Source organism: Solanum stenotomum, unplaced genomic scaffold (genome assembly GCF_019186545.1).
Source record: "Solanum stenotomum isolate F172 unplaced genomic scaffold, ASM1918654v1 scaffold9649, whole genome shotgun sequence".
In the NCBI taxonomy this organism is placed as follows: domain Eukaryota; kingdom Viridiplantae; phylum Streptophyta; class Magnoliopsida; order Solanales; family Solanaceae; genus Solanum; species Solanum stenotomum.
In genome coordinates, this window is record NW_026037757.1 from 1,427,132 (window position 1) to 1,449,675 (window position 22,544).

Genomic DNA, 22,544 nt, shown 5'->3' on the forward strand with positions numbered 1-22,544 from the left:
ACCTGAAATGTAGCTCTTGACAATTTTGTTTCGCTCGTGTGATGTCTTCGGGCAGATGGAAGGGCAATGATTATTCACAACAATAAGAGAAAAGATGCAAAAACAAATAACCAAGCAAGTGAAAAAGGAAGTAGGAAAGCTCACTTGGATAATATACAAACTCAAACATGTAGGAGAATGTACATGACAAATGATTCAAGAAGGTGAGAGGAACTGCAAACACTGCAGTCAGAAAATCTCACAAAGCTCTGCTGATGGCCTAATATTTCTCAAACAAAAGAAAACAAATTGGAGGAAATTGAGGTATATTGCGCCTGTAGAAAAGTCTCCAGGGAAGCTACCGTATGAATCATTGAATATGTTTTCTACTATGTATACAACAGAGAGTTACACATTACCCAGAAAAAAAAAAGAAAAAAAGAAAACCCCGCTACACTTATATAGGGAGAAAAAGCACTCGCCTGCACGACTCTATTCAAAACTCGCCATCTACTAGCTGTTAGAAGCACTGGACACTATGTTATCACCTTCTGTTTCCACTGGAGCTGCTACAGGACTGCCACTTGCTGATGTGGGTATCTTATCCGGAGTAGATCCACTGACTTGTTTGACCGAATCAACATCAGCCAAAGAAGTTGTGGAACCAAGGTTAGGGGTACTGGTACCAGAGACACGATCATCAAGTTGCTTAGGCCTATTCAGGGCATGGCAATGAGGGCAATAGTAGGTTATGTAAGGGAAGTCCTCTTTCCTGGCCAACCCTGCAAATGATAGTAATGCCATTACTTATTCACCATTCTTTAAGTGAATCTGCTCCACTAATTGGGTTTTATTATCATTGAATTCTTTAGTTCTTACCATTGTGCATATGGCAATTGCCACAGATGAGTGCATAAGACTGGGTTGGATCCTCTCCCACAAGCAACGCTGCAATTCGTGCAATCCATCCTCCATCTTGTGTGCTGGAACCTGTCGGATTGTAATGCTCAACAACCGTTTGCTGATGCTGCATCATATCAGAACCTTCCAGCTGTGCCTGTTGACGCATTTCCGCACCAGGATGATCTATTACAGCACTCTCTGGACTACTAGACCTTGCCTGCTTCCTATTTCTCAGCCCAGTAGATTGCACAACTTCAACATCGTTGCTCTTCCCAGTAGGGACATTATGCTTAGTGTCTTCTCCCACATACACTTTCAATCCAGTATCTGTACCAAGCTTGGATGCAAGCACAGTGGCTGCAGCTGCCTTAGCTGCTGGGTCGGGGTCATATCTCTGCACAAAAGATTCAACAATGATGCTTGGAATTTGTCAAAAAAAGGTTTTTTGGAAAATCACAACAATAGAGGCAAGGACAAAAGAGTGAGAAATGGTTTTTTAAGTCTCTCAGAATGCAATTTCATGGCTTTTTATTTCTTAACACAAGAAAAACACTTTGATCACATTATTCATGGTTAATAACATGTGAAACTTGTATAAGCCCCAAAACCTTGCATATGGGCTATCACCTGAATGAGCTGTTGCGTTATATAGTAATTTGTCTTCTCTTTGAGTTCCTCAATCTTGGCTTGCCTTTCAGCTCGTAGTTTTTCTAGAGTTTTCTGGTCCTTACGTTCACCTGCACGAACACACATAAAGGATAAGGTATAAGTGAGACAAGAAACACTATTCTTCTAAGGCCTTCATGACCAAGGTCAACCTGTCAAATTCAGTGAAAGCCAAAAGGAAACTTCCATAGAATGAAGTAAGATCAAAAATTTTGTACAATATTTTCAATAACATCTCAGCTAACGCTGGATGCTTTGTGCACCAGGCTGCCCTTTTCCCACTTGTTAGATTGGGTAAGTTGTTGTATTTTTCAATAACATCATACAAGGTGACCTTAAAATACAGGTCATGGACAATTTCATGTTGTTTGAGAGCCTGACATTAATCAGAAAGCAAAATCAAATATACTCTCAACCATTTGAATATGTGCAAATCAAAAAGTACTCGAGATCAAAAGAGCATAAGATAAACTATGAGCTCCGATATGTCGTTATAGCTTTCATTAAAATAATCAGGTTTTCATTTGAATTTTACATCAGCTTTTCTTTTGGTTGGAAGTAACTTTAAAAAGCAGAGTTTCGTCTGCTTCTACAGCCACTAGCTTTCTGCTACAGTCCAGTTACCAATCAATTCAGCATCTTCATGGTTCCTTTTCATCGTCATAATTCCCCCCACAACAATGTCTGCTTCAACTATAGTAGNCCCCCCCCCCCCCCCCAAATAAATAAATGTCCAATCAGAGAATTTTCTGTAGGCTAGAAAGAAGGGTTAGCACACAACTGCAATATCCAATACCACACAAGCTTAAGCAAAAAAGGAACTGACAGCATGCATTCTACAAGGATCACAGCGAATGAATTCATGAGACCTATATTGCATGGAGCCATGGACACAGGTGCAAGTATTTGATATGGCGATCATTCTAGAGGTTGGATGCGTCATCTCTTAAATTTTCTGATTTGGAGATATCAATATGTTGTGGAGAAAAAGAATATGGATAAAAGGAAGGTGTGCTGCATAATGTTAAATACACATACCTACTTAGAATTAGTTAAATATTTTTTGCTGGTTAACAATGTGGCTAGTATCTATCAATTTAATTACTTCAAGTGTTTTCAATATAAACTTGTTTCTTTTAAGTTTGTGTTAAGTGGTCAAGGTTAGTCCAATTTATTGAATTTTTCTTTGCTTTGTTAAACTAAAAGATAAACCATGTTTGTTGCAAAAATAAATTGATTTGTGGCCCAAATAAGAAAATACACTTGCTCTAAACAAAGTTGATTCAATCGGTGTATTTTCTTGGTTTGCACTAGCCTTGGACCACTTTATACTTCTTTAAAAAGATCAGCCATAAGTCAAACCCGACAGTAGCTTTGAAAAATGTACTCTAGCGTCTGCTTGTTGTTTTCAATTTTCATCCCCTTTTCCTTTCTTTTCCTTCTTGTGTATTGTTTGCTTCGTTCTCCTTCCCTCTCACTTTTTTTTTTTTTTGGAAAAATACACAAAGCTTTCCTAAGCTAATCCCTGATGTCCAAAAAGACACTTGACTTTGTGGGGAGCTATGGCCCCCGGAACAACTTCAAACTGGTATATTACCCTATTTTTGGGCCAATCCCAGTATTAAGAAAGTAAGTGATTTTCATGCCAATCCTTGCTTTCCACATGCCAACTTCATAACCTTCTATTTCCATTTTTCCTCTTGTTTATGTTTTTATTAGTTTATATTTTTTTCTCTCTTTTTATTTTTTTTCCCTTACTTCTGCTGTCAGCAACCTCCCTCTTTCTTCCGCTGTTAGCAGCCTCTCTCTGTGGCTCGTTATTCACCTTAAGCCCTTCTATCAGTCTTCTTCTCCCTTTTTTTCAATTCTTTCTTTCTTTCCTACATTTTCTTCCTCCAACCCTCTACCACCCTAACCACCACTTCACCACTGGAATACCCATCAGTAGCATGTGTAGATAACAGAAACAATCATTTAAATAATTGGTTAAGCGAAATAAACAAACTTGGGAGTAGAACCAACAAAATCTTTGATACTTTTTCGAGATTTTTTTTTTTTGAGAATTGACAAAATCTTTGATACTTAACCTAGAAAAGAAAAAATAACCTCAAAGCTCAGTTGTACAGAGAGTCACAAGCAATAAGAAGGACGAAAAACTTGAACAAAATTGGATGAACAACAGACTTTNTGCCCTTCTATCAGTCTTCTTCTCCCTTTTTTTCAGTTCTTTCTTTCTTTCCTACATTTTCTTCCTCCAACCCTCTACCACCCTAACCACCACTTCACCACTGGAATACCCATCAGTAGCATGTGTAGATAACAGAAACAATCATTTAAATAATTGGTTAAGCGAAATAAACAAACTTGGGAGTAGAACCAACAAAATCTTTGATACTTTTTCGAGTTTTTTTTTTTTTGAGAATTGACAAAATCTTTGATACTTAACCTAGAAAAGAAAAAATAACCTCAAAGCTCAGTTGTACAGAGAGTCACAAGCAATAAGAAGGACGAAAAACTTGAACAAAATTGGATGAACAACAGACTTTTCCAACTTGTTTTACTAGAAAACTTCCAAGCTAGCAAATACAATAATTAGTGTGAACTCCCAATGAAAAATAACCCCACATACTTGAATGAAACCTGACAATTAACCAGCAATTTCTTGTCTCCATCCCATGGAGGTCGCCAGTCAGTTCCTCTCCTCCGTTCCCAAACTAAAAATGGTTGCTTCATTGGTTTAGTTTTGATCATAAATAGGGTTTGAAATTGGTGGCGCTAACGGAAGGTTAGCATTCATAGGGAAGGTGGTGGTGCTGGTGGAGAAGGTAGTAGCATGGGAAAGGAAGAAAAAGAAGAGAGAGAAGAGAGAGAATGAAAGAAAGAAAATGTAAGAAAAGGAAAATATAAAAGGAAATTCTTAGTAATCTTTTCTTTCTTATGGGAGGAAACACATCCAGTCTGTACGGGAGTCTTTAACTTGAAAGGACTTGGCCAGTTTGCAGTTTATATACATGATCTTCCTCCCTTTTCATCAAGTGATAGTCTTGCTTTATGATGAGCAATCTGAACTTTTGCAGGTATAATGGAAATACTTGTCAGATGTTGAAAGATGTGACTACCACTCTTAAAGATATCCTGGTTCATCACTAGAGACTGATGTCTGCTGACCTCCTTATCCCATTTTAGTCATTGGAAAAGAAGCAATCAGCTCTCTTACCCAGTATTACTTTCATTATTATGCTAGCATTATCTTATTTCTTCAATTTGATTACTATTGTTATTACTTTGGTTATTTTTACTATTTTTGTTGTCAGTATTTTTCTTTCTTCCCCAGACCCCCACCTGTGGAATCATACTGGGTATGTTGGTGTAGCACTTTTCTTTCTTCAATAATTCCACCATAGTTTATTTAGTCTTGCATCATTTCAAACCTATTCTGAAAAATGATTTTTCTTGAGCCGAAGGTCTATTGGAAACAACCTCTAACCCCACAAAAGTAGGGGTAAGGTTTACATACACCCCACCCTCCCCAAACCCCACTTGTTGGACCACACTGGTACGTTGTTGTTGTAAATGAAAAAGATATACCGACTTGGACTTACTTTTTTGTTCTCACAGCTACTTATGTTACATACACCCCACCCTCCCCCGAATTATGTTACTTAATCAAGGCATTGACATGTTAGCAACAGGGAATTAATCATCCATGCTTAATTTGTTACTTGAACGACACTGGCTCTATCATGTATACCACATTTATTTAACCAAGTTTAAAGCACCCACAAATAACCTGGTCATCTCTCAGGCAATTACCATTTTGCAAATAAAAAACAAAGTCCTAAACACACTCAGCATCAAAAAGCAGAGACAGTAAGGAAAAGGGGTAAATGAGTAGTATGAGAACTTTGGTTAGCTAACAACCATTAATTACTTACACATCCTTGTAAAACTTCCAATCGCTGAATATGTAATGAAGGATAAGCCAGGCAACAGAAACATTGGTAAAACTCGCAATGCCCTCATTTTCCAGTTCAGGTCAAGGGATCGTGTTGTCATGATAGCATAACCCACTGCAATAACCTGAAAATTGAAATAGCCGCAATACGACACCCATAAGATAAGTAAGCATATAATGAACATGTGATGATATAATAAGCAACTCAAGCAGTCGGACACCCATATAACATAAAGGATACACACTGATTATCAATTAGCTACATAATAACCTGCATAAGTAACATCTGCAACAAGTGCAGGCTTAATATAATTTAAACCACCAGGATGCCCGAAAAAAATGAAGTCTGTAGATAGTATTCGCAACAGTTCCATTAAAAAAATTACAATTTCATATGTATATTTTTTGAATCTTCCATGACATTATCTGGTCTTCTCAATATTGATATGAAGTTAACATCTCAAATTGGTTAAAATATGAGTTTATTAGTTCCTAACGCAATTGTCATTGTTCACAATTGAAATGGAATAAATGATTACATTATTGTCAATTCACTGTTGAAATTCAAAGAGGAAGTAGCCTAACAAAGTAAAAAGATGTATTTGTATCATGTCAGATTCATCTAATGATATTCAAAAGGAAATAATCCCGTTCAACTAAAAAGATGTTTGCTGATACCCATATCAATTTATACAGAACCTAGATCTATAGTTTTTCACCATCCCCCCAAACCTCTCCTTCCCCCGAAGTCAAAAATGACACTTCCCCACTTTTTTCTCCTTTGACTGAAATCTCCCTCAAGGTTGGAGGAGAAGGATGCTTTCAACTAGATCTGCCCTGTCTTCACAGTGTGCTTTAACTACATAAAAGAAATTTCTAGCTCAAAAAAAGCATAGTAAAATCCAGTAACCATTTACAGCTTTCAGTTACACATCAAATAGTTAAAAAAAGTTGAAAAACACTCAAACGCACTGGATTGGCATCTTTCTCATGTTTTATCAGATGTAGTTACTGTATAATCGTGTTATACATGATAATCAAACAGCTCATCAGATAACTAAATTGTTTTTCACCTATGCTCAATATAATTAGGAAAAAATTAAATAGATTCAGGAAAGACCATCAACTAGATTTGCGCATTTAGAAGTTAGAATGTATTCTATTTCTTCACGACTGCCATTAAGAATCCAGCAACATCATAAGGCAGAAGGCAAAAAAAAATAAAGAGATTAATAGCATACTAGGCTAGTAGGGATAAACATTTTTTCTATTTGAGAAGGTAAGNAAAAATTAAATAGATTCAGGAAAGACCATCAACTAGATTTGCGCATTTAGAAGTTAGAATGTATTCTATTTCTTCACGACTGCCATTAAGAATCCAGCAACATCATAAGGCAGAAGGCAGAAAAAAATAAAGAGATTAATAACATACTAGGCTAGTAGGAATAAACATTTTTTCTATTTGAGAAGGTAAGTAATAAGGCAGACGGAGTAGACAAAAATAGTGTGACCATGTTCTGGCAATAATACTAGAAGAAAAATGTTGTAGTTTTTAACACACACAAACTGCCACTTAGAATTGTCATGGCTCTCCACTCAATGACTTCACTATTTGCTGAAGTGCATTTAGAACAAACTTAATATGTCGAAAGCCAGATGACCATGAACATACAGATAAAAACAACCAATTCAAAAGCTTAGAAAAGATAAATCTGTTTAAGGATAAAAGATTTGTGCTCTAATTTTCTACATCACAACATACACTAGAAATCAGTAAATTACCTCAAAAAGTACAGAAAGTACAATGAGATGCCTTGCCATCCTTCTCCAATTTTGGGATCGCTTATTGATTCTGGCAATAACAGCAGCCTCCTCCTTGGAAATATGCTGCAATCTCTTCTCAAAATCATCCTTTTTGGACCTAAATAAACTATTCCATATCATTGAAAAAACTCCCTTCTTTTTCTTCTTTTTTGTCTTTTCTTCATTATCAGTAGATGATGCCACAGGTTCAGTGTCAGCAACATCAACATGTTCTTTTGTAGGCTCAGCAGCCATTTCCTACAAGTTAAAGCGCATATATATTCAAATGATTGAAGGAGAAAGGCAACGAATGAGAGAAAAAGCAATAGCCCTGTAATCGAAGTTAATGATACAAATACAATGCCCATTTAAAAGCCATACTATTCACGTTAAACACCATCAATAAAATTCAAATTATGCATTTATCATAAATATATACTTTCTACTTGACTTTACAGATAAAAGAATGCCTTTTTAAGCATCATCCCATAACACCTTTGTTCTCTCTTCCTTCATTTGAAACTTTTTCTGCGGCCATAAAATGACTTCTATTATTTGGTACTCCCTTTATTCCATATTAACTGAATTTGTGAGGCAATGCACACATATTCAGAAAAACATTCAAGGACATAATTTAAAGCATAATTTCCACTATTGTCTTTTATGAAATCATAAATATAACTTTGTAAGCAGGGTAATTATCTCCTAGAAAATATAAAACTGCAATAAATGAAAGGGCAAGTATGAAAAAAAATTCAAACATACATCTTGAACTTTGAACAATTCAATTATTTTGAATAATGAAAAAAGCCTCAGAAATTCAATTAATATGGAATAGAGGGAGTACAACATTGAATACAGTAATATACCTAAAAATTACGCTTCTTCGTACAGTTCAAGACTCAATATAATGCCTAAATTTCCAAAACAACACTATCCCAAACCCAATTCAACAACTTCAGAAGCAATAAGGAGACTATCACTTTAGTTCCAACAATACTATGTAACTACTCCAAAGATCAACTAGCAGTTCGGTATTCCAAAATCATCAAACAAATTTGATGAACAATAAATGAATCAGGAAAACAAAATACATATCAATAATTCAATTCAAAAGATCAAATATATCATTTCCAAGCGAAAATCAACAAAAATTATCAGTCGAACGATCAATAACCAAATTCAACGTAGGAGTTTATACCTGGATTAAAGCCGATCGATTGCTGAATGTTCCGAAGCAGATCGATTGGCGATGAGAGAGAGGTTTGTAGAAATATTGGAATTCAAAAAAAATAGGTGAAATGATGAAAGGAGGAGGCGTTTTGCAACTTCCGAAAGCAAAGAAACAGTAGATCGGGAGGCCCCGAGAAGAAGGTAAGAATAAATAGTACTACTTCCTGTATTTGTTTTATGGAAATAAGGAAGAATTGAATTTAAGGGGGTGGTTTGGGATTGAAATAAATCAATGATGGCCATAATGGCTTAGCTGGTGGCCCCTTTCCCTATATTTTAAAACGTGAGATCGTGTACGTCTCCAACGCGGTGTGTGTTAGGGACCTAGGGTTCATGATTATGGAAATTAGCACATTTTCTTACCCATTTTCCGGACCAAAACATATATAATACTACACTTCCTTCATTTCATGATAGTAGAAAGGGAAAAATGACAAATATATGTCAGAACTATCGTAAATGGTATGCAGATACCTAGTGGCGGAGCCAAGATTTTTAATAATGGGGTTCAAAATATGAAAAAATAAACACACGAAGTAGCCAAAGGAGGTTCGACATCTACTATATATACCTAAAAAATTATTTTAACCATGTATAAATCATATAATTGTAAGGTGGCTCTGCCACTGCAGATACCCTCCGTCATACTTTTGGGACATTGGTGTCCCTGTCGTCTATAAACTAGAGCATATATACCCTTTATACTAACGAACATACACGTGTCATAATCTTATCCACCGACCCGACATTTACTAAATATCGGATCAACGGATAAGATTGCGCCACATGTCCTTATTTAGTCTTCTGTTAGAGTGAATGATATATATGCTCTAGTTTTGGACGACAGGGGCATCAATGTCTCAAAAGTATGACGGAGGGTATCTGCATACCATTTATGATAGTTCTGGGGTATATTTGTCCATTTTCCCTAGTAGAAATTTGAAAAAAGAAAGGGAAAAAGAACAAATATGCCCTCGAACTACCGTAAATGGTATGCAGATACCTTCCGTCATACTTTTGGGACATTGGTGTCCCTGTCGTCCAAAAACTAGAGTATATATACCCTTTATATATACTAACGGACATACACGTGTCATAATCTTATCCACCGACCCAACATTTACTAAATATCGAATCGACGAATAAGATTGTGCCACGTGTCCCTATTCAGTCTTTTGTTAGAGTGAAGGGCGTTATGCTCTAGTTTTTGGACGACAGGAGCATCAATGTCCCAAAAGTATGACAGAGGGTATCTGCATACCATTTACGATAGTTTNGACCTAGGGTTCATGATTATGGAAATTAGCACATTTTCATACCCATTTTCCGGACCAAAACATATATAATACTACACTTCCTTCATTTCATGATAGTAGAAAGTGAAAAATGACAAATATATGTCAGAACTATCGTAAATGGTATGCAGATACCTAGTGGCAGAGCCAAAATTTTCAATAAGAGGGTTCAAAATATGAAAAAGTAAACACACGAAGTAGCCGAAGGAGGTTCGACATCTACTATATATACCTAAAAAATTATTTTAACCATGTATAAATCATATAATTTTCCGCCGAAGGGGGTTCGGATGAAGCCCCTAATTGTAAGGTGGCTCTGCCACTGCAGATACCCTCCGTCATATTTTGGGACATTGGTGTCCCTGTCGTCTATAAACTAGAGCATATATACCATTTATACTAACGGACATACACGTGTCATAATCTTATCCACCGACCCGGCATTTACTAAATAACAGATCGATGGATAAGATTGCGCCACATGTCCCTAGTTAGTCTTCCGTTAGAGTGAATGACATGTATGCTCTAGTTTTGGACAGCAGGGGCATCAATGTCCCAAAAGTATGACAAAGGGTATCTGCATACCATTTATAATAGTTCTAGGGTGTATTTGTCCATTTTCCCTAGTAGAAATTTGAAAAAAGAAAGGGAAAAAGAACAAATATACCCCCGAACTACCGTAAATGGTATGCAAATATCTTCCGTCATACTTTTGGAACATTGGTGCCCCTGTCGTTCAAAAACTAGAGCATGTATACCCTTTATACTAATGGACATACACGTGTCATAATCTTATCCACTAACCCGACATTTACTAAATATCGAATCGACGGATAAGATTGTGCCACGTGTCCCTATTCAGTCTTTTGTTAGAGTGAAGGGCATTATGCTCTAGTTTTTGGACGGCAGGAGCATCAATGTCCCAAAAGTATGACAAAGGGTATCTGCATATCATTTACGATAGTTTTGGGGTATATTTGTCCTTTTTCCCTAGTAGAAATTTGAAAAAAGAAAGGGAAAAAGAACAAATATACCCCCGAACTACCGTAAATGGTATGCAAATATCTTTCATCATACTTTTGGAACATTGGTGCCCCTGTCGTTCAAAAACTAGAGCATGTATACCCTTTATACTAATAGACATACACGTGTCATAATCTTATCCACTAACCCGACATTTACTAAATATCAGATCCACGGGTAAGATTGTGTCACGTGTCCCTATTTAGTCTTCCGTTAGAGTGAAGGACATATATGCTCTAGTTTTAATTGACAGGGGTACCAATGTCCCAAAAGTATAACGGAGGGTATCTGCATACCAATTACTATAGTTCAGGAGTATATTTGTCCTTTTTCCCAAAGAGAAATTATGTACTCTCTGTCTCACAATATGTACTTAGGCATCGTCTAGTTTAGTAATAATTTATCTCGGGATTAATTATTTTAAAATTAGTTATTTTAGTATTCTTAATATGGTCAAAATAACACTATAATATTGTGATAAGTTATCCAATAGGTAGATATCACATCTCGAAGTTATATTTTGGACGTGACCGACATTCGAAATTGGTGCTTGTCACAGACGAATCATTGGTCTGACTTACTACCATATTGAAGGTGCATAAGCTTTTTTTAAAAAAAAAACGAGCATACAATAAATTTTAAAAAACAAGCTCAATAACTTTATCTAAAAATCTTAATAATATATACATGTATGTAAAACAATGCTAAAAATTTTAATTAAATTGACATGTGACGCATTTATGAGGTTCTAATGTACTGAAGATAGGTAACTAAGACAAAAAAGTATCTGAATATTATATTAATAACATCTAATAAATGTTAATACTCTAAATAAACTAGAGTACTCCTCTGAAAGTATGGAGGTTTCACCAGAGCAAAATTAAATTTAGATCATAGTAATACAATTACTTTCAATTTTAAATATTTGAGTCTGCATCATACAACAATGCAGCGATATATAATAATGTCAATACATTGAAATGTACGATATGCAAAATAGTTAAATGAAACAATAGGCTAAAGACTGAAAATACGATGTTGAATGAATAATTTTGAAGGTAGACTGATACTAGGAGTGGCAAACGAGCGAGTCGATCAAAAAACGAGTTAGATAAAAATGGATAAGTTACTCGACTCGACTCACATTTTAAATGGGTAAAAACAAGTTACCCAATGGATAATATGTGTAACTATATTTATCCATATTATAATAGAAATCTTGTTAAAAGCTTTAAAAACAAAAAAANTTTTTCTCCTCTTCTCTCTTCTTTTCTCTTCATGAACTCTCAACTAAAACCCTAGGCTAATTTTGGGATTATAAAATTGAACCTAATAGGATTAGACCCTTAAAATATTACTAAAAACAAATTAAATCTGAATGGGTAAGGAAAATACCAAAATACCCCTCTCTATTTTCGGCTAACCTTCCTTAACTGGACAACCTATCTTCAAAAGGTCATATCTCACTCATCCGACCTCGAAACTTAGTAAACTTGGTGGCGTTGGAAAGATAATTCAAAGATCTTCGCTACGGGATCTGGTAGCACACCTAACTCATCCTGAGCTAGGAGTTATGGTCGTTTGAAGTCGACCCAAAACTCATACTTAAGCATAACTTGCAAAATTTCAGATTTTTCTATTTCCAATTTAATTCTTTTTGAAACTCAAGGTGCTACATCTAGTGACCTTAACGATTTAATTCCTCGGTAAAATCCTACTCACAACGAAGGATGGTTCAAGTTAGTTCAAATTTTTTTTCTGGGGTGTTACATGGGTAATATGAGTATTATTCATTTTTACCCATTTTTAAATGAGTTGGATATCCAAACCCATTTAAAATGGGTAAATATGAGTGTATACCCATATTAATTACCCATTCTATCACCCCCTAATACAAAGTCAACTGTATAGAAAAGCATGTGTGCGTACTTTAATAATAGAACTTTACAACTGAAAATTATGCACCAATTGAAAATATTGAAGAGAAAAAACAAAAAGTCACCACTGAAATTGTTTCGAATTTTCAAAAAGACACATTAACTTTGCGGGTGTCCTACTACCCCATTGAACAACTTTACAATAGTATGTATACCCTATTTTTCACCCAATACACTTATACAAAAATATTTGTAAGTCACGCACTAATAGTCACTTGACACGTGTTAAAAGTTATTTTTATTTGATTTCTATGCTTTTCTTTTTTTTTTTTTAATTTTTTTTTTCTTTTTCTCTTTCTTCTTCACGTCAACCTCTGTTCTTCTGCCATTTCTTTCATGGCGATGAACAGTCACCAAACCCGTTGTGGCGGGATGAAATTTCCCGGCAACACTATCAATTATTTGTCAAACTATCACCAATTAATTTATTTATGAAAATAACTACTCCTGTCAAATACTCAAAATATCACCAAGTCAAAATCTGACATTTAAATCACCTCCTTCTCTAACTTCTTACTCCCAAATCGAATTTCCCATAGTTTCACTATTCCCAAATCTCAAACTTGATTTGTAGGAGGAATAAAATCACTAAACTAATTTTTGCTTTTCAAAAAAAAAGAAGAATAAGAATGAACACAATAACATTAGTTTTAAAAAAAATAATGACCAGAAAGGAAAAAGAGCAAAAGAAAAAAAATATATGAAGGAAGACATAGATGCCCAAGAAATATGGGTAAGCTAATGATGGTAGGGAAGATGAGAAAAAATATTTTCCTAATAAAGCTTAAAAAAAATTAATACATGAATTTTTATATTTTTTTTTCAAAATAAGTCAAATTGGGAGTGCCACATGTCAATTTTACGTTGGTCTAAAGTTGTATGAACAGTCCTTCACGCACCCATATTTCGTGACAACACGAGTGGTGTTAAAATTAGTCAAAAGGGTATATTTATTGTGGATTTAGATGGTTTCGTGGGGTAATAGGACACCCACAAAATTAATGTGTCTTTTTGAAAATTTGAAACAACTTCAATAGTGACTTTATGTCTTTTCTCAATATTGAAATAATAAAACTTTACTTTTCTTAGTGATTTTGTCAAACTAATAACCATTACATTAGGCCCATGATAACACAACGGCTTGCCCACGTTAGGTAAAGAACAAACTTAACTAATTAATAGATTCAATCATTGAACCCTCATTAGAGGTTTTCTCTAAGGAGTTGTCCGAATCAACGACGCAATTCTATTATACATTGGCGATATAGTTGTGAGATTTGAGTTATTTTAATCATTATCTAACTTAATGTTTAATGTCATTCTCAAAACATGCACTGATGCTTAATAGTCTTAAAGATGTCCCACTTTAGAAGAAAATCGAAAAATCTCTTTCTTTGCTTCAAATAGTTCTTTAGAACAAACCCACTATATTTTTCTGAAAATCTAACTATACTTTCTTAAAACTGAAATATGCTTTTAATAGAGTTGAACATGCTTTCTTTAAAAATTGATTATGCTTTCTTTAAACATGACTTTTTTTTCCTTTCGAAAATAATGCACTTGAAGCTAAAGAATTTTCTTTAATTTTTTCTTGAAATAACGTACTTGAAGCTAAATATACTTTTTTGGACTATTTCTTGAAATAGTGTACTTGAAGCTAAAAAAAAATACTTTCTTGACAAATTGTGATATACTTTACTGATAAAAATAATGCATATGAAATACTATGACAAGATTTTCAAATAACTTTAGCTAAGAAAGGTCCACAGGATAGTCAAGAACCATCAATCAAGAATCATCAATGAATATGAAATACAATAGTTTCAATAATAGAATTCAACAATACAAAATTTAAATTAGAGGAGATTCGAGTTCATAGACTTTGCATTCAAAATTTTAAAATATTTCATAGAATTTTTAAAATTTATGTTTCAAATATGTCATATTATATATAGTTATAAGACTTTTGATACTTGTGATTCTAAATGTCGATCATATATTTATGTGACTATAAAAGTCATAATTAATGTTGCCCTGTGTATATTATTAACCAAACAATTGAGAGAAATGATTGTTCAGCGCTTTACGATTCTTTTTTTTTTTTATAAGAAACTTTATTGTTTCTATGAAAACAAAAAACAATTCTAGTACCCAAAATAGAATGGACCCTGCCTAACAAGTCCATGATTTAGGTGGCTGATCAAACCAAACTTTCTAAGAGACAATGACATGTAAGTAATGCATCAATTGAAACAATGTGGAGTCTATATATATACAAAAAGAATTTTAGGATCATTGATTGATTAATTCAAAATTAGACCTTAATTAAAATTTAAAACCTAGAGACAGTTTGGTTTTGTATATGTTCTCAATGATTTGTTAGTGTATTTTCTGCTTTTTATTTTCTTCACAAACTAAATATGTCAATTGAGTTTTCTCAAAGAAAGTTAAGGGAAGAATTGAAAATATTTTGAGGAAGCATGTCTCTATATCATTGGAAGAATTTTTTTTTTATGATTACATCGATAATAATATGACAAAAAGAGAATTGTTCAAGAAAAGTTTAACGGATAATGAGAATGGAATAGTTATTGTCATACCTGACAAACCATTTAAGGAAAGAATATATTAATTTGGGCACATTTTGTTAGAATTATTTGTAATATATCTTCAAGGATTCATCTTGATGCCAAATAGAGACGATCCTAATTAATAACTCTATCATATTATATTTGAATATTTTTCTAAAATGGATTATGTCTCTGCGAGCAAATTAACACACTAAAATTAAACTTGGCTTTTAGAATGTAATTATCTTCACCTAATACCTAGTGATAGAATTTAAATAAGATACAATTTGCTAAAGGGTGTATATGAAAGGTCCAACATACATTATAAGGTCTAACATACTTTATAATCATAACGACATATTCATTATTTATATTTAAGTATAGAAATGTTGGATTGTACACGTAGTTTATTTTTATATTTATGAGATAAAAAGACAGTTTTTAATATCGATTCAAGAAAATACTTTAAAAGAAACGAAAAAAAAAAAAAACTATGATAAANTTTATTTTTTTTCAAAGCATAAGATAACACATAATTGGGAGGTCGATTTTTATTTTATTTTTTAAAACGTTATCTTAGAAAAAAATCTCTCCGATTGATTCATTTTCACGATAATATAAATTTAAAAAGTATAAATGAAAAACAACATAATCTTTAATCAATAAGCATTAGTTGTCTAGTCGTAGAAATGTATCCTACCAAGCTACCACATAAAATATTGAGGGTTGAACCCAAATGATGCATTTTATTATTTTGCAATTTTTTTTTCAAAAAAGAACATTCCCAGGTCAATTTTTGATCAATTTTTGCTAAAACTGACCTCGTGAGGTCAATTTAATGCATTTTTTAGTAGTGTTATCTCTTCTAGTATGCCCACACATTTATCAAAGTATATTCATTTTTACTATCTTTATCTTCTGAACATGCGAATTTCTTGACTGAGCAACTTCACCCGTGCAACATAGTCAATTTAAGAAGATACTTGAATTATCAAAACATCCTCGTTGATGTCACCATTACTTTGGATATATATCCAAGATACTTAAAGTTTCTTCTCTTGTGAATGACTTGTGTATCACTTCTCACTTCATTTCACGTGATGTGACACTGAACTTGCACTCCATATACTTTAATTTAATCTGCTCAGCTCAAAGTCTTTCGACTATAGAATTTGTCTTCATATTTTCAATTTATCACTAACTTTGTTGTATGTTTTGTTAATCAATACTAAATATGTTATCTGTGAATAACATATATCATGATATATCCTTTTAAATATATCGTGTCTATTCATCCATTACCATGACAAATAAAATAGTCTGAGAGTTGATCCTTTATACAAAATTATGGAAGTGGTCCGAATCTCATTTCACTATCATCGCTCAGATCTTCATTCCATCATATTATAAAATATTCCTAATCACTCTAACCTTGATTAAGAACTAAAATATTCTGTATAATAAGAACTAAGAGGTACTGTTTTTTAAAACCATTTTCCAATTGTATACCATTTTAAAAAAAAGTTGTACCTCTATTCTAGATCTGTAGTTAATGTTTTGGCATTGTTCTTTTAGTTTAATTGTTTAGTTTGAAATTTTATTACTCCCTCTGTCCCTAATTACTTGTTCATATTTTTTTTAGTTGTCCCTAATTACTTGTCCATTTTGACAAATTAAGAAAGGACAATTTTTTTTTACCTATTATACCTTCAATTAATTACTTTGAAAAGGGTAGAACTTTTTGAAAGTCTTAAGTTTTTAATTCATCTACTTTATAATTAATAGGGGTAAAATGATAAATTCGTTATGTCAATTATTGTTTTCTTAATAGGTGTGTTAATTCAAAAGTGGACAAGTAATTAGAAACGTAGTTAATATTAAATTCGATAGAGTAAATTAATGTTCCACAATTAATGCTTACCAACCTACAATAATTTGCTATGATCATCAGACAGACATAGTAATATATCACCTATTATAGGAAGGTCATGATCTTTCACAAATATCTTTGTCTTGTTCAACAAATGGACCAAATACAAAGAAAATCACATTGACACAATGTCTTTTTTTTTTTCTTCTTCTTTTTATTAGGATTTTATACTTTTGAAAAGAATTAAATTATATTTTTAACCATACAAGAATTGGTAAAAAAAATTAAAAAAATAATACCTGATCTGGTGGACCTTCAAGTGTTGTTTCTTGACTTTTAGCCGACTCAAATGCATATCAATTTTTTTTTAGTATTTTTTTGCTTCTTAACTATTTGTTTTTGATTTGATCTGTTTCACTGACTTAAATCAAATCTTGATTCTTTGGCATTTTCTCACCACTTCCCATCTACCCCCAGAGAATCAGCTGAATCAAGAACTGATTTTTAGATTATGTTTTCTTGATTCTTTGAAATGGGAACTTGATTTTCAGTTTTCCAACTCAGATGTTGTGTTCCTTTAGCTGGAAAACTTGAAAAAGGAAAGCCCAGAATGAGAGGAAGTTTAGCTGGTGGACCACCTAGTCCTATTGAACCTAGACAGAGGCTTTCTGTATTCACGTAAGTATCTAGCTATGGTCTCTACTTGTTGAATTTCCATTGATCTTGATTGAAGTTACTCACTCTACTGATTTGCTTACTTCTTGTCTGTGTTTGAGCATGTGGGTTAAGATTGGTTTTTGGTTTTAGATTTTGGGGAATAGAGTTGAGTACTGAAGTTTCAGTGGAATCAAGTTCTTTTCTTTTTTTTTTGCTTGAGGGTGGGTTGGGTTTGGTTGTGCTAGTTTATGGATTTTTTGTTTGATAGAATTTTGCATCCAACTGTCACCCAGATCAGAGTTTGGGGCTTTGGGTATAAGTATAAGTTCACTTCTTTTTAGGATGATATTGGTATGTGCAGTTAATTCTTGTGCAATTGGTAGATCTCGAAGCACTGAATGTTGTTGAAGTTTAGTTGTAGAAATTCTATCTCCTAAATGTGAAATGAAGAGACAAAATGAGTTTGTTGAAAATTGAGATATCTTGAAGAGCTTACTTCTATATAACACTGTTTTTATTATCTCTGCTGCACCTAATTTGTGTCTAGTCATAATAGATCACACCTTTTAGTTGTTTTGACAGCAACCTGTGATGTGAGGTAGTTATGCAACTGCTTTTGTTTTGCTTTTCTGCATGACATTGTCAGCTGATTGAGTTATTTTCTTCCATGTATAGTCTCTATTTAGTTGTCTGACTGCTAGTACTTTCTGTTTTATCATTTTCTGTATGCTTGCTGACTTTATGGAAAATTTGGGTGATGAATACCTGCTCATCTGAGAAAAATTATTGAAGATAGCAGCCTTGTTGAGAGCTTGTATGCAAGGTGAAAATATAAGATGTAGCAATCTAGAAGTGTTTGCATGATGTGCTTTTTCAACTACTTTCTTTTGTTTCCTAGTACCAAAATCCTTTTCCTAATGAGTTTTACCTCACATTAGATGACTTCCAATAATGGTATGTGTTTAGATTAAGAGGAAGAGGATGTAATGGAAGGGTATCCTTTGTAATAAGTTTTTTTTCTTCCATTCTGGCATAAAGTTCTATGAGTAGAAAAAGGACATTTGCCACACTTAACCTTCATAAATCTTTTTATTTGGGATAGTGGGGGATCTTTGAATCCTGCAACAAGTGGTTTCTTCCTCTCAGTTACATTGTTAAGTTTTCTTGATAAAAATAGTGGTTTCTTTCCTCTCTATCTTTACCCATGTCAGGTTCGAAATAGCAACCTTTTAATTGTCAGGTTTACATTCCCCGTGTCCTTTTCTTTCCCTCTGCAAAATTACGATGCCCATTTTTCTTTTTACTCTTCTCCCGAAAATAGGAGCAGAGGTTGTGAGTTTGTCATCCTTAAAGGATAAAAAAAATTCAGAAATCATCCAACATGATAGTTCTTTCGTCATGTTTAAGATAATGTTTCCTGCTTTTTATATGCTAACCTCTGTTCTTTGTTTTCAGTGAGGAAACAAGCAAAAGAAGGTTCTTGAGAAGTAAAGTTTTCAGAGATGGGGAGAGAGCTCTTCATAGTCCCACCAAAAACAGGAATTTTACCTGCAAGTTCCCAACTGTGAAGCTTATATTGGGTGTTATTGCTCTGGTTGCAATTTGGTCACTCTGGCATTCTCCAGCAATTTATAACACGGAATACATATCTAGTTCAGGCTCTCGGTAAGTATAGGATGTTTTGCCTTTGTTAGTATTTCGTTATGTTAAAAGATAATACCATCAATTGGTACCTTTGTCAAAAAAAAAGAAGATAATACCATCAAATGAACTTTCTCAAACATTCTTATCTTGGGTGTCTTCTGGGACCTTCAGATAATTATTTATTGATATTGTGTAAGAACTAATTTAGCCATGATTAATTATCAGTTGGACATATTATTTTCTGATATTCTAAATATATTTTTTTGCTTCAATGGTGAAAATCCTGATTCTAGAGCTGCTTTGATGCACAGAGAGTTAAGTGGTCATTCTTCAGCTGATCAACGTTATACATCACTTTTAGATATTGACTGGGACCAAATTTCCCAAGTTATTGAGAAACTGGCCGATAGGCATGAGTATCAGGGCGTAGGGATATTAAACTTCAATGACAGTGAAATTGATCAGTTGAAGGAGTTACTACCGGACGCTGAGCATGTAATCTTGAACCTGGATCATGTCCCGAATAATATAACATGGGAAACAATATATCCTGAATGGATAGATGAAGAAGAAGAATTTGAGGTCCCCACTTGTCCTTCTCTGCCCAAAATTCAGTTTCCGGGTAAACCAAGGATTGATCTCATAGTTGTAAAGCTTCCATGCAAGAAGTCTAAGGACTGGTATAGAGATGTAGCTCGTTTTCACTTGCAGCTGGCAGCAGCAAGGCTGGTTGCCAGTAATAAAGGGTATCATCCAATACATGTGCTTCTGGTTACTGAGCATTTCCCAACCCCCAATCTGTTCACCTGTAAAGAGTTAGTTGTACGTGAAGGCAATGCATGGCTATATGAACCTAATCTGAACACTTTAAGAGAGAAGCTCCACCTCCCTGTTGGGTCATGTGAACTTGCAGTTCCTCTCAAGGCTAAAGGTTGGTTCCTGATGGTACTTTTATGTCAGAACACTATAACTCTGATACTGTTTTTTATTTAACAAGTAAAAACTACCAATCTGACCATCCTTTAATTGACCCTTGCAAGACATTGCAGGGTCAAGTTGAGGTAGGTGACATTGTTCCTTTCATATTTCAAAAACTTTAGACTAAAGTTATTTTCCTTCTTTTCTGAAAACATATCATACAGCTGTTTGTCTAGGCTTCTATCCATCTTCCTGTTTTTTTTCATTTTCCTGGCAATTTGAGGGAGTGTGGGAGTGGAATTAGCTGTTGAGCACCGTTTTATTATTCCACCTAAAATGAAAATAATGAGAGGATTAACCTCCAAGTTCAAGGTAATTTCTCGAGAAATGATAATCAGAATCTAACACCATAAGTTTCTGCAGCAAATTGGCACTCTGGAAATGTAAGAAGAGAAGCCTATGCAACTATTCTCCACTCAGCAAATTTTTATGTATGTGGAGCCATAGCTGCAGCACAGAGTATTCGCTTAGCTGGTTCAACCCGAGATCTTGTGATACTTGTTGATGAGACTATCAGTGACTACCACAGGGGTGGTTTAGAGGCTGCCGGATGGAAGATCCACACGATAAAGAGAATAAGGAATCCTAAAGCTGAACAGGATGCCTACAATGAGTGGAACTATAGCAAATTTCGTCTCTGGCAGCTGACAGATTATGACAAAATCATCTTCATTGATGCGGATTTGTTGATACTGAGAAATATTGATTTTCTCTTTGAGATGCCTGAAATAACTGCAATAGGAAATAATGCAACACTTTTTAATTCAGGCGTGATGGTCGTTGAACCATCAAATTGCACATTTCAGCTGTTGATGGATCATATCAATGAGATTGAATCATACAATGGTGGGGATCAGGGGTATTTGAACGAAATATTCACCTGGTGGCATAGGATCCCAAAACACATGAACTTTTTGAAACATTATTGGGAAGGTGATGAGGAGGAGAAGAAGCAAATGAAAACACGTCTTTTTGGTGCTGATCCTCCAGTTCTCTATGTTCTGCACTACTTAGGCTTGAAACCTTGGTTATGCTTCAGGGACTACGATTGCAACTGGAATGTGGGTAAGTTGCAGGAGTTTGCAAGTGATGTGGCACACAGGACGTGGTGGAAGGTCCATGATGCCATGCCAGATAACTTACATAAATATTGTTTGCTTAGGTCTAAACAGAAGGCTGCATTAGAGTGGGATCGAAGAGAAGCTGAGAAAGCTAACTATTCAGATGGTCATTGGAAGATCAAAATAAAGGACCCACGTTTGGAGACTTGTTTTGAAGAATTTTGCTTCTGGGAAAGCATGTTATGGCACTGGGGCGAAACAAACTGGACAGATAATGCAACCTCTTCACCAACACCTCCCATGGTCAATACTGCTTCACTTTCTTCTTTGTAACTAGGAGGTTCTGTTACTATACCTCGCTAGTCTGTAAGTAATACAGAGTCACAACTTGAATGTCAACCAATGCCATTAGTATATATGGTGTCAACACTTGCCCCACCCTTGAATATAGTCTGCTTTGCAGCTATGTTGCTTCAATTGTTTGCCATCTTGTCTTGTTTCCTATACGACTGTTTTCTCTTGGCCAAATGGAGTGGCTTCAGGAGTTGGTTTTTCTTGACTATCCTATTACTTAAGTTATAAGGGGAGCATTGGAGCAATCAATTAAATCGTCTCCGTATGGATTCGTGCCGTGGAAACACCCATTGATGCTTGCGTCAGTGTAGGCAGCCTACATTAAGCCCCTTGGTTTCTGGCCCTTCCTCGGACCATGCGTGAATGTGAGATGTTTCGTGCACCTGGTCATCCTTTTTCTTTTTTATTAGTGGTAAAGGTATTGTATTAAAGTTCAGCAAAATGCTGCAAAGAGGGGTCACTGTCTCATTGAGAATCTGTCTGTTTTGAGGCGCACCGTATCATTGTTGTAATGAGTGTACAAACAAAGTAAACTTACACTATTTATGAAATTTGTTGATTGTAGAAAGTCCAATTTTTCATCGAAGAAGATTCGAGTGAATCCCCACATATGTAA

General features: G+C 34.5%; 3 protein-coding genes across 4 annotated transcripts in view; 2 read left to right on the forward strand and 1 right to left on the reverse strand.

Moving 5' to 3' along the window:
• Positions 1 to 332: 332 nt before the first annotated feature.
• On the reverse strand, positions 333 to 8,811 carry LOC125853119 (uncharacterized protein At2g24330-like). The gene is made up of 7 exons (XM_049532796.1): positions 8,601 to 8,811; positions 8,508 to 8,565; positions 7,286 to 7,564; positions 5,484 to 5,628; positions 1,510 to 1,619; positions 859 to 1,276; positions 333 to 761 (listed from the first exon to the last, which is right to left on the reverse strand). The coding sequence occupies exons 1-7, from the start codon at positions 8,780 to 8,782 to the stop codon at positions 493 to 495; spliced, it is 1,461 nt and encodes a 486-aa protein (XP_049388753.1). The 5' UTR covers positions 8,783 to 8,811; the 3' UTR covers positions 333 to 492.
• An 8,826-nt stretch (positions 8,812 to 17,637) lies between these two features.
• Positions 17,638 to 21,988, forward strand: LOC125853103 (putative UDP-glucuronate:xylan alpha-glucuronosyltransferase 3). 2 transcript variants are annotated; one of them, XM_049532772.1, is made up of 4 exons: positions 17,638 to 17,912; positions 19,347 to 19,556; positions 19,829 to 20,466; positions 20,877 to 21,988. In XM_049532772.1, the coding sequence occupies exons 1-4, from the start codon at positions 17,845 to 17,847 to the stop codon at positions 21,905 to 21,907; spliced, it is 1,947 nt and encodes a 648-aa protein (XP_049388729.1). In that variant the 5' UTR covers positions 17,638 to 17,844; the 3' UTR covers positions 21,908 to 21,988. The 2 variants fall into 2 exon arrangements, with proteins under 2 accessions (XP_049388729.1, XP_049388731.1); XM_049532774.1 differs by having other exon boundaries at positions 19,847 to 20,466.
• The window catches only part of LOC125853102 (zinc finger CCCH domain-containing protein 55), a 42,215-nt gene continuing 37,472 nt past the window's right edge, over positions 17,802 to 22,544 (forward strand). Inside the window, exon 1 of the mRNA XM_049532771.1 lies at positions 17,802 to 17,912. The gene's annotated coding sequence lies outside the window, so the exon portion shown is untranslated. The remainder of the gene's footprint in view (positions 17,913 to 22,544) is intronic.

What these genes read in the sequence shown, in the direction of transcription:
- LOC125853119 (XM_049532796.1), bottom strand. Translation starts at nt 8,782, where the DNA reads ATGGCCATCATTGATTTATTTCAATCCCAAACCACCCCCTTAAATTCA. An exon ending in TACTTTCTGTACTTTTTGAG is followed by an intron (nt 5,629 to 7,285) that starts GTAATTTACTGA and finishes TTCAATTTTCAG; the next exon opens with GTTATTGCAGTGGGTTATGC. An exon ending in CAATTGCCATATGCACAATG is followed by an intron (nt 762 to 858) that starts GTAAGAACTAAA and finishes TATCATTTGCAG; the next exon opens with GGTTGGCCAGGAAAGAGGAC.
- LOC125853103 (XM_049532772.1), top strand. Translation starts at nt 17,845, where the DNA reads ATGAGAGGAAGTTTAGCTGGTGGACCACCTAGTCCTATTGAACCTAGA. An exon ending in ATATCTAGTTCAGGCTCTCG is followed by an intron (nt 19,557 to 19,828) that starts GTAAGTATAGGA and finishes TCCTGATTCTAG; the next exon opens with AGCTGCTTTGATGCACAGAG. An exon ending in AGTTCCTCTCAAGGCTAAAG is followed by an intron (nt 20,467 to 20,876) that starts GTTGGTTCCTGA and finishes AAGTTTCTGCAG; the next exon opens with CAAATTGGCACTCTGGAAAT.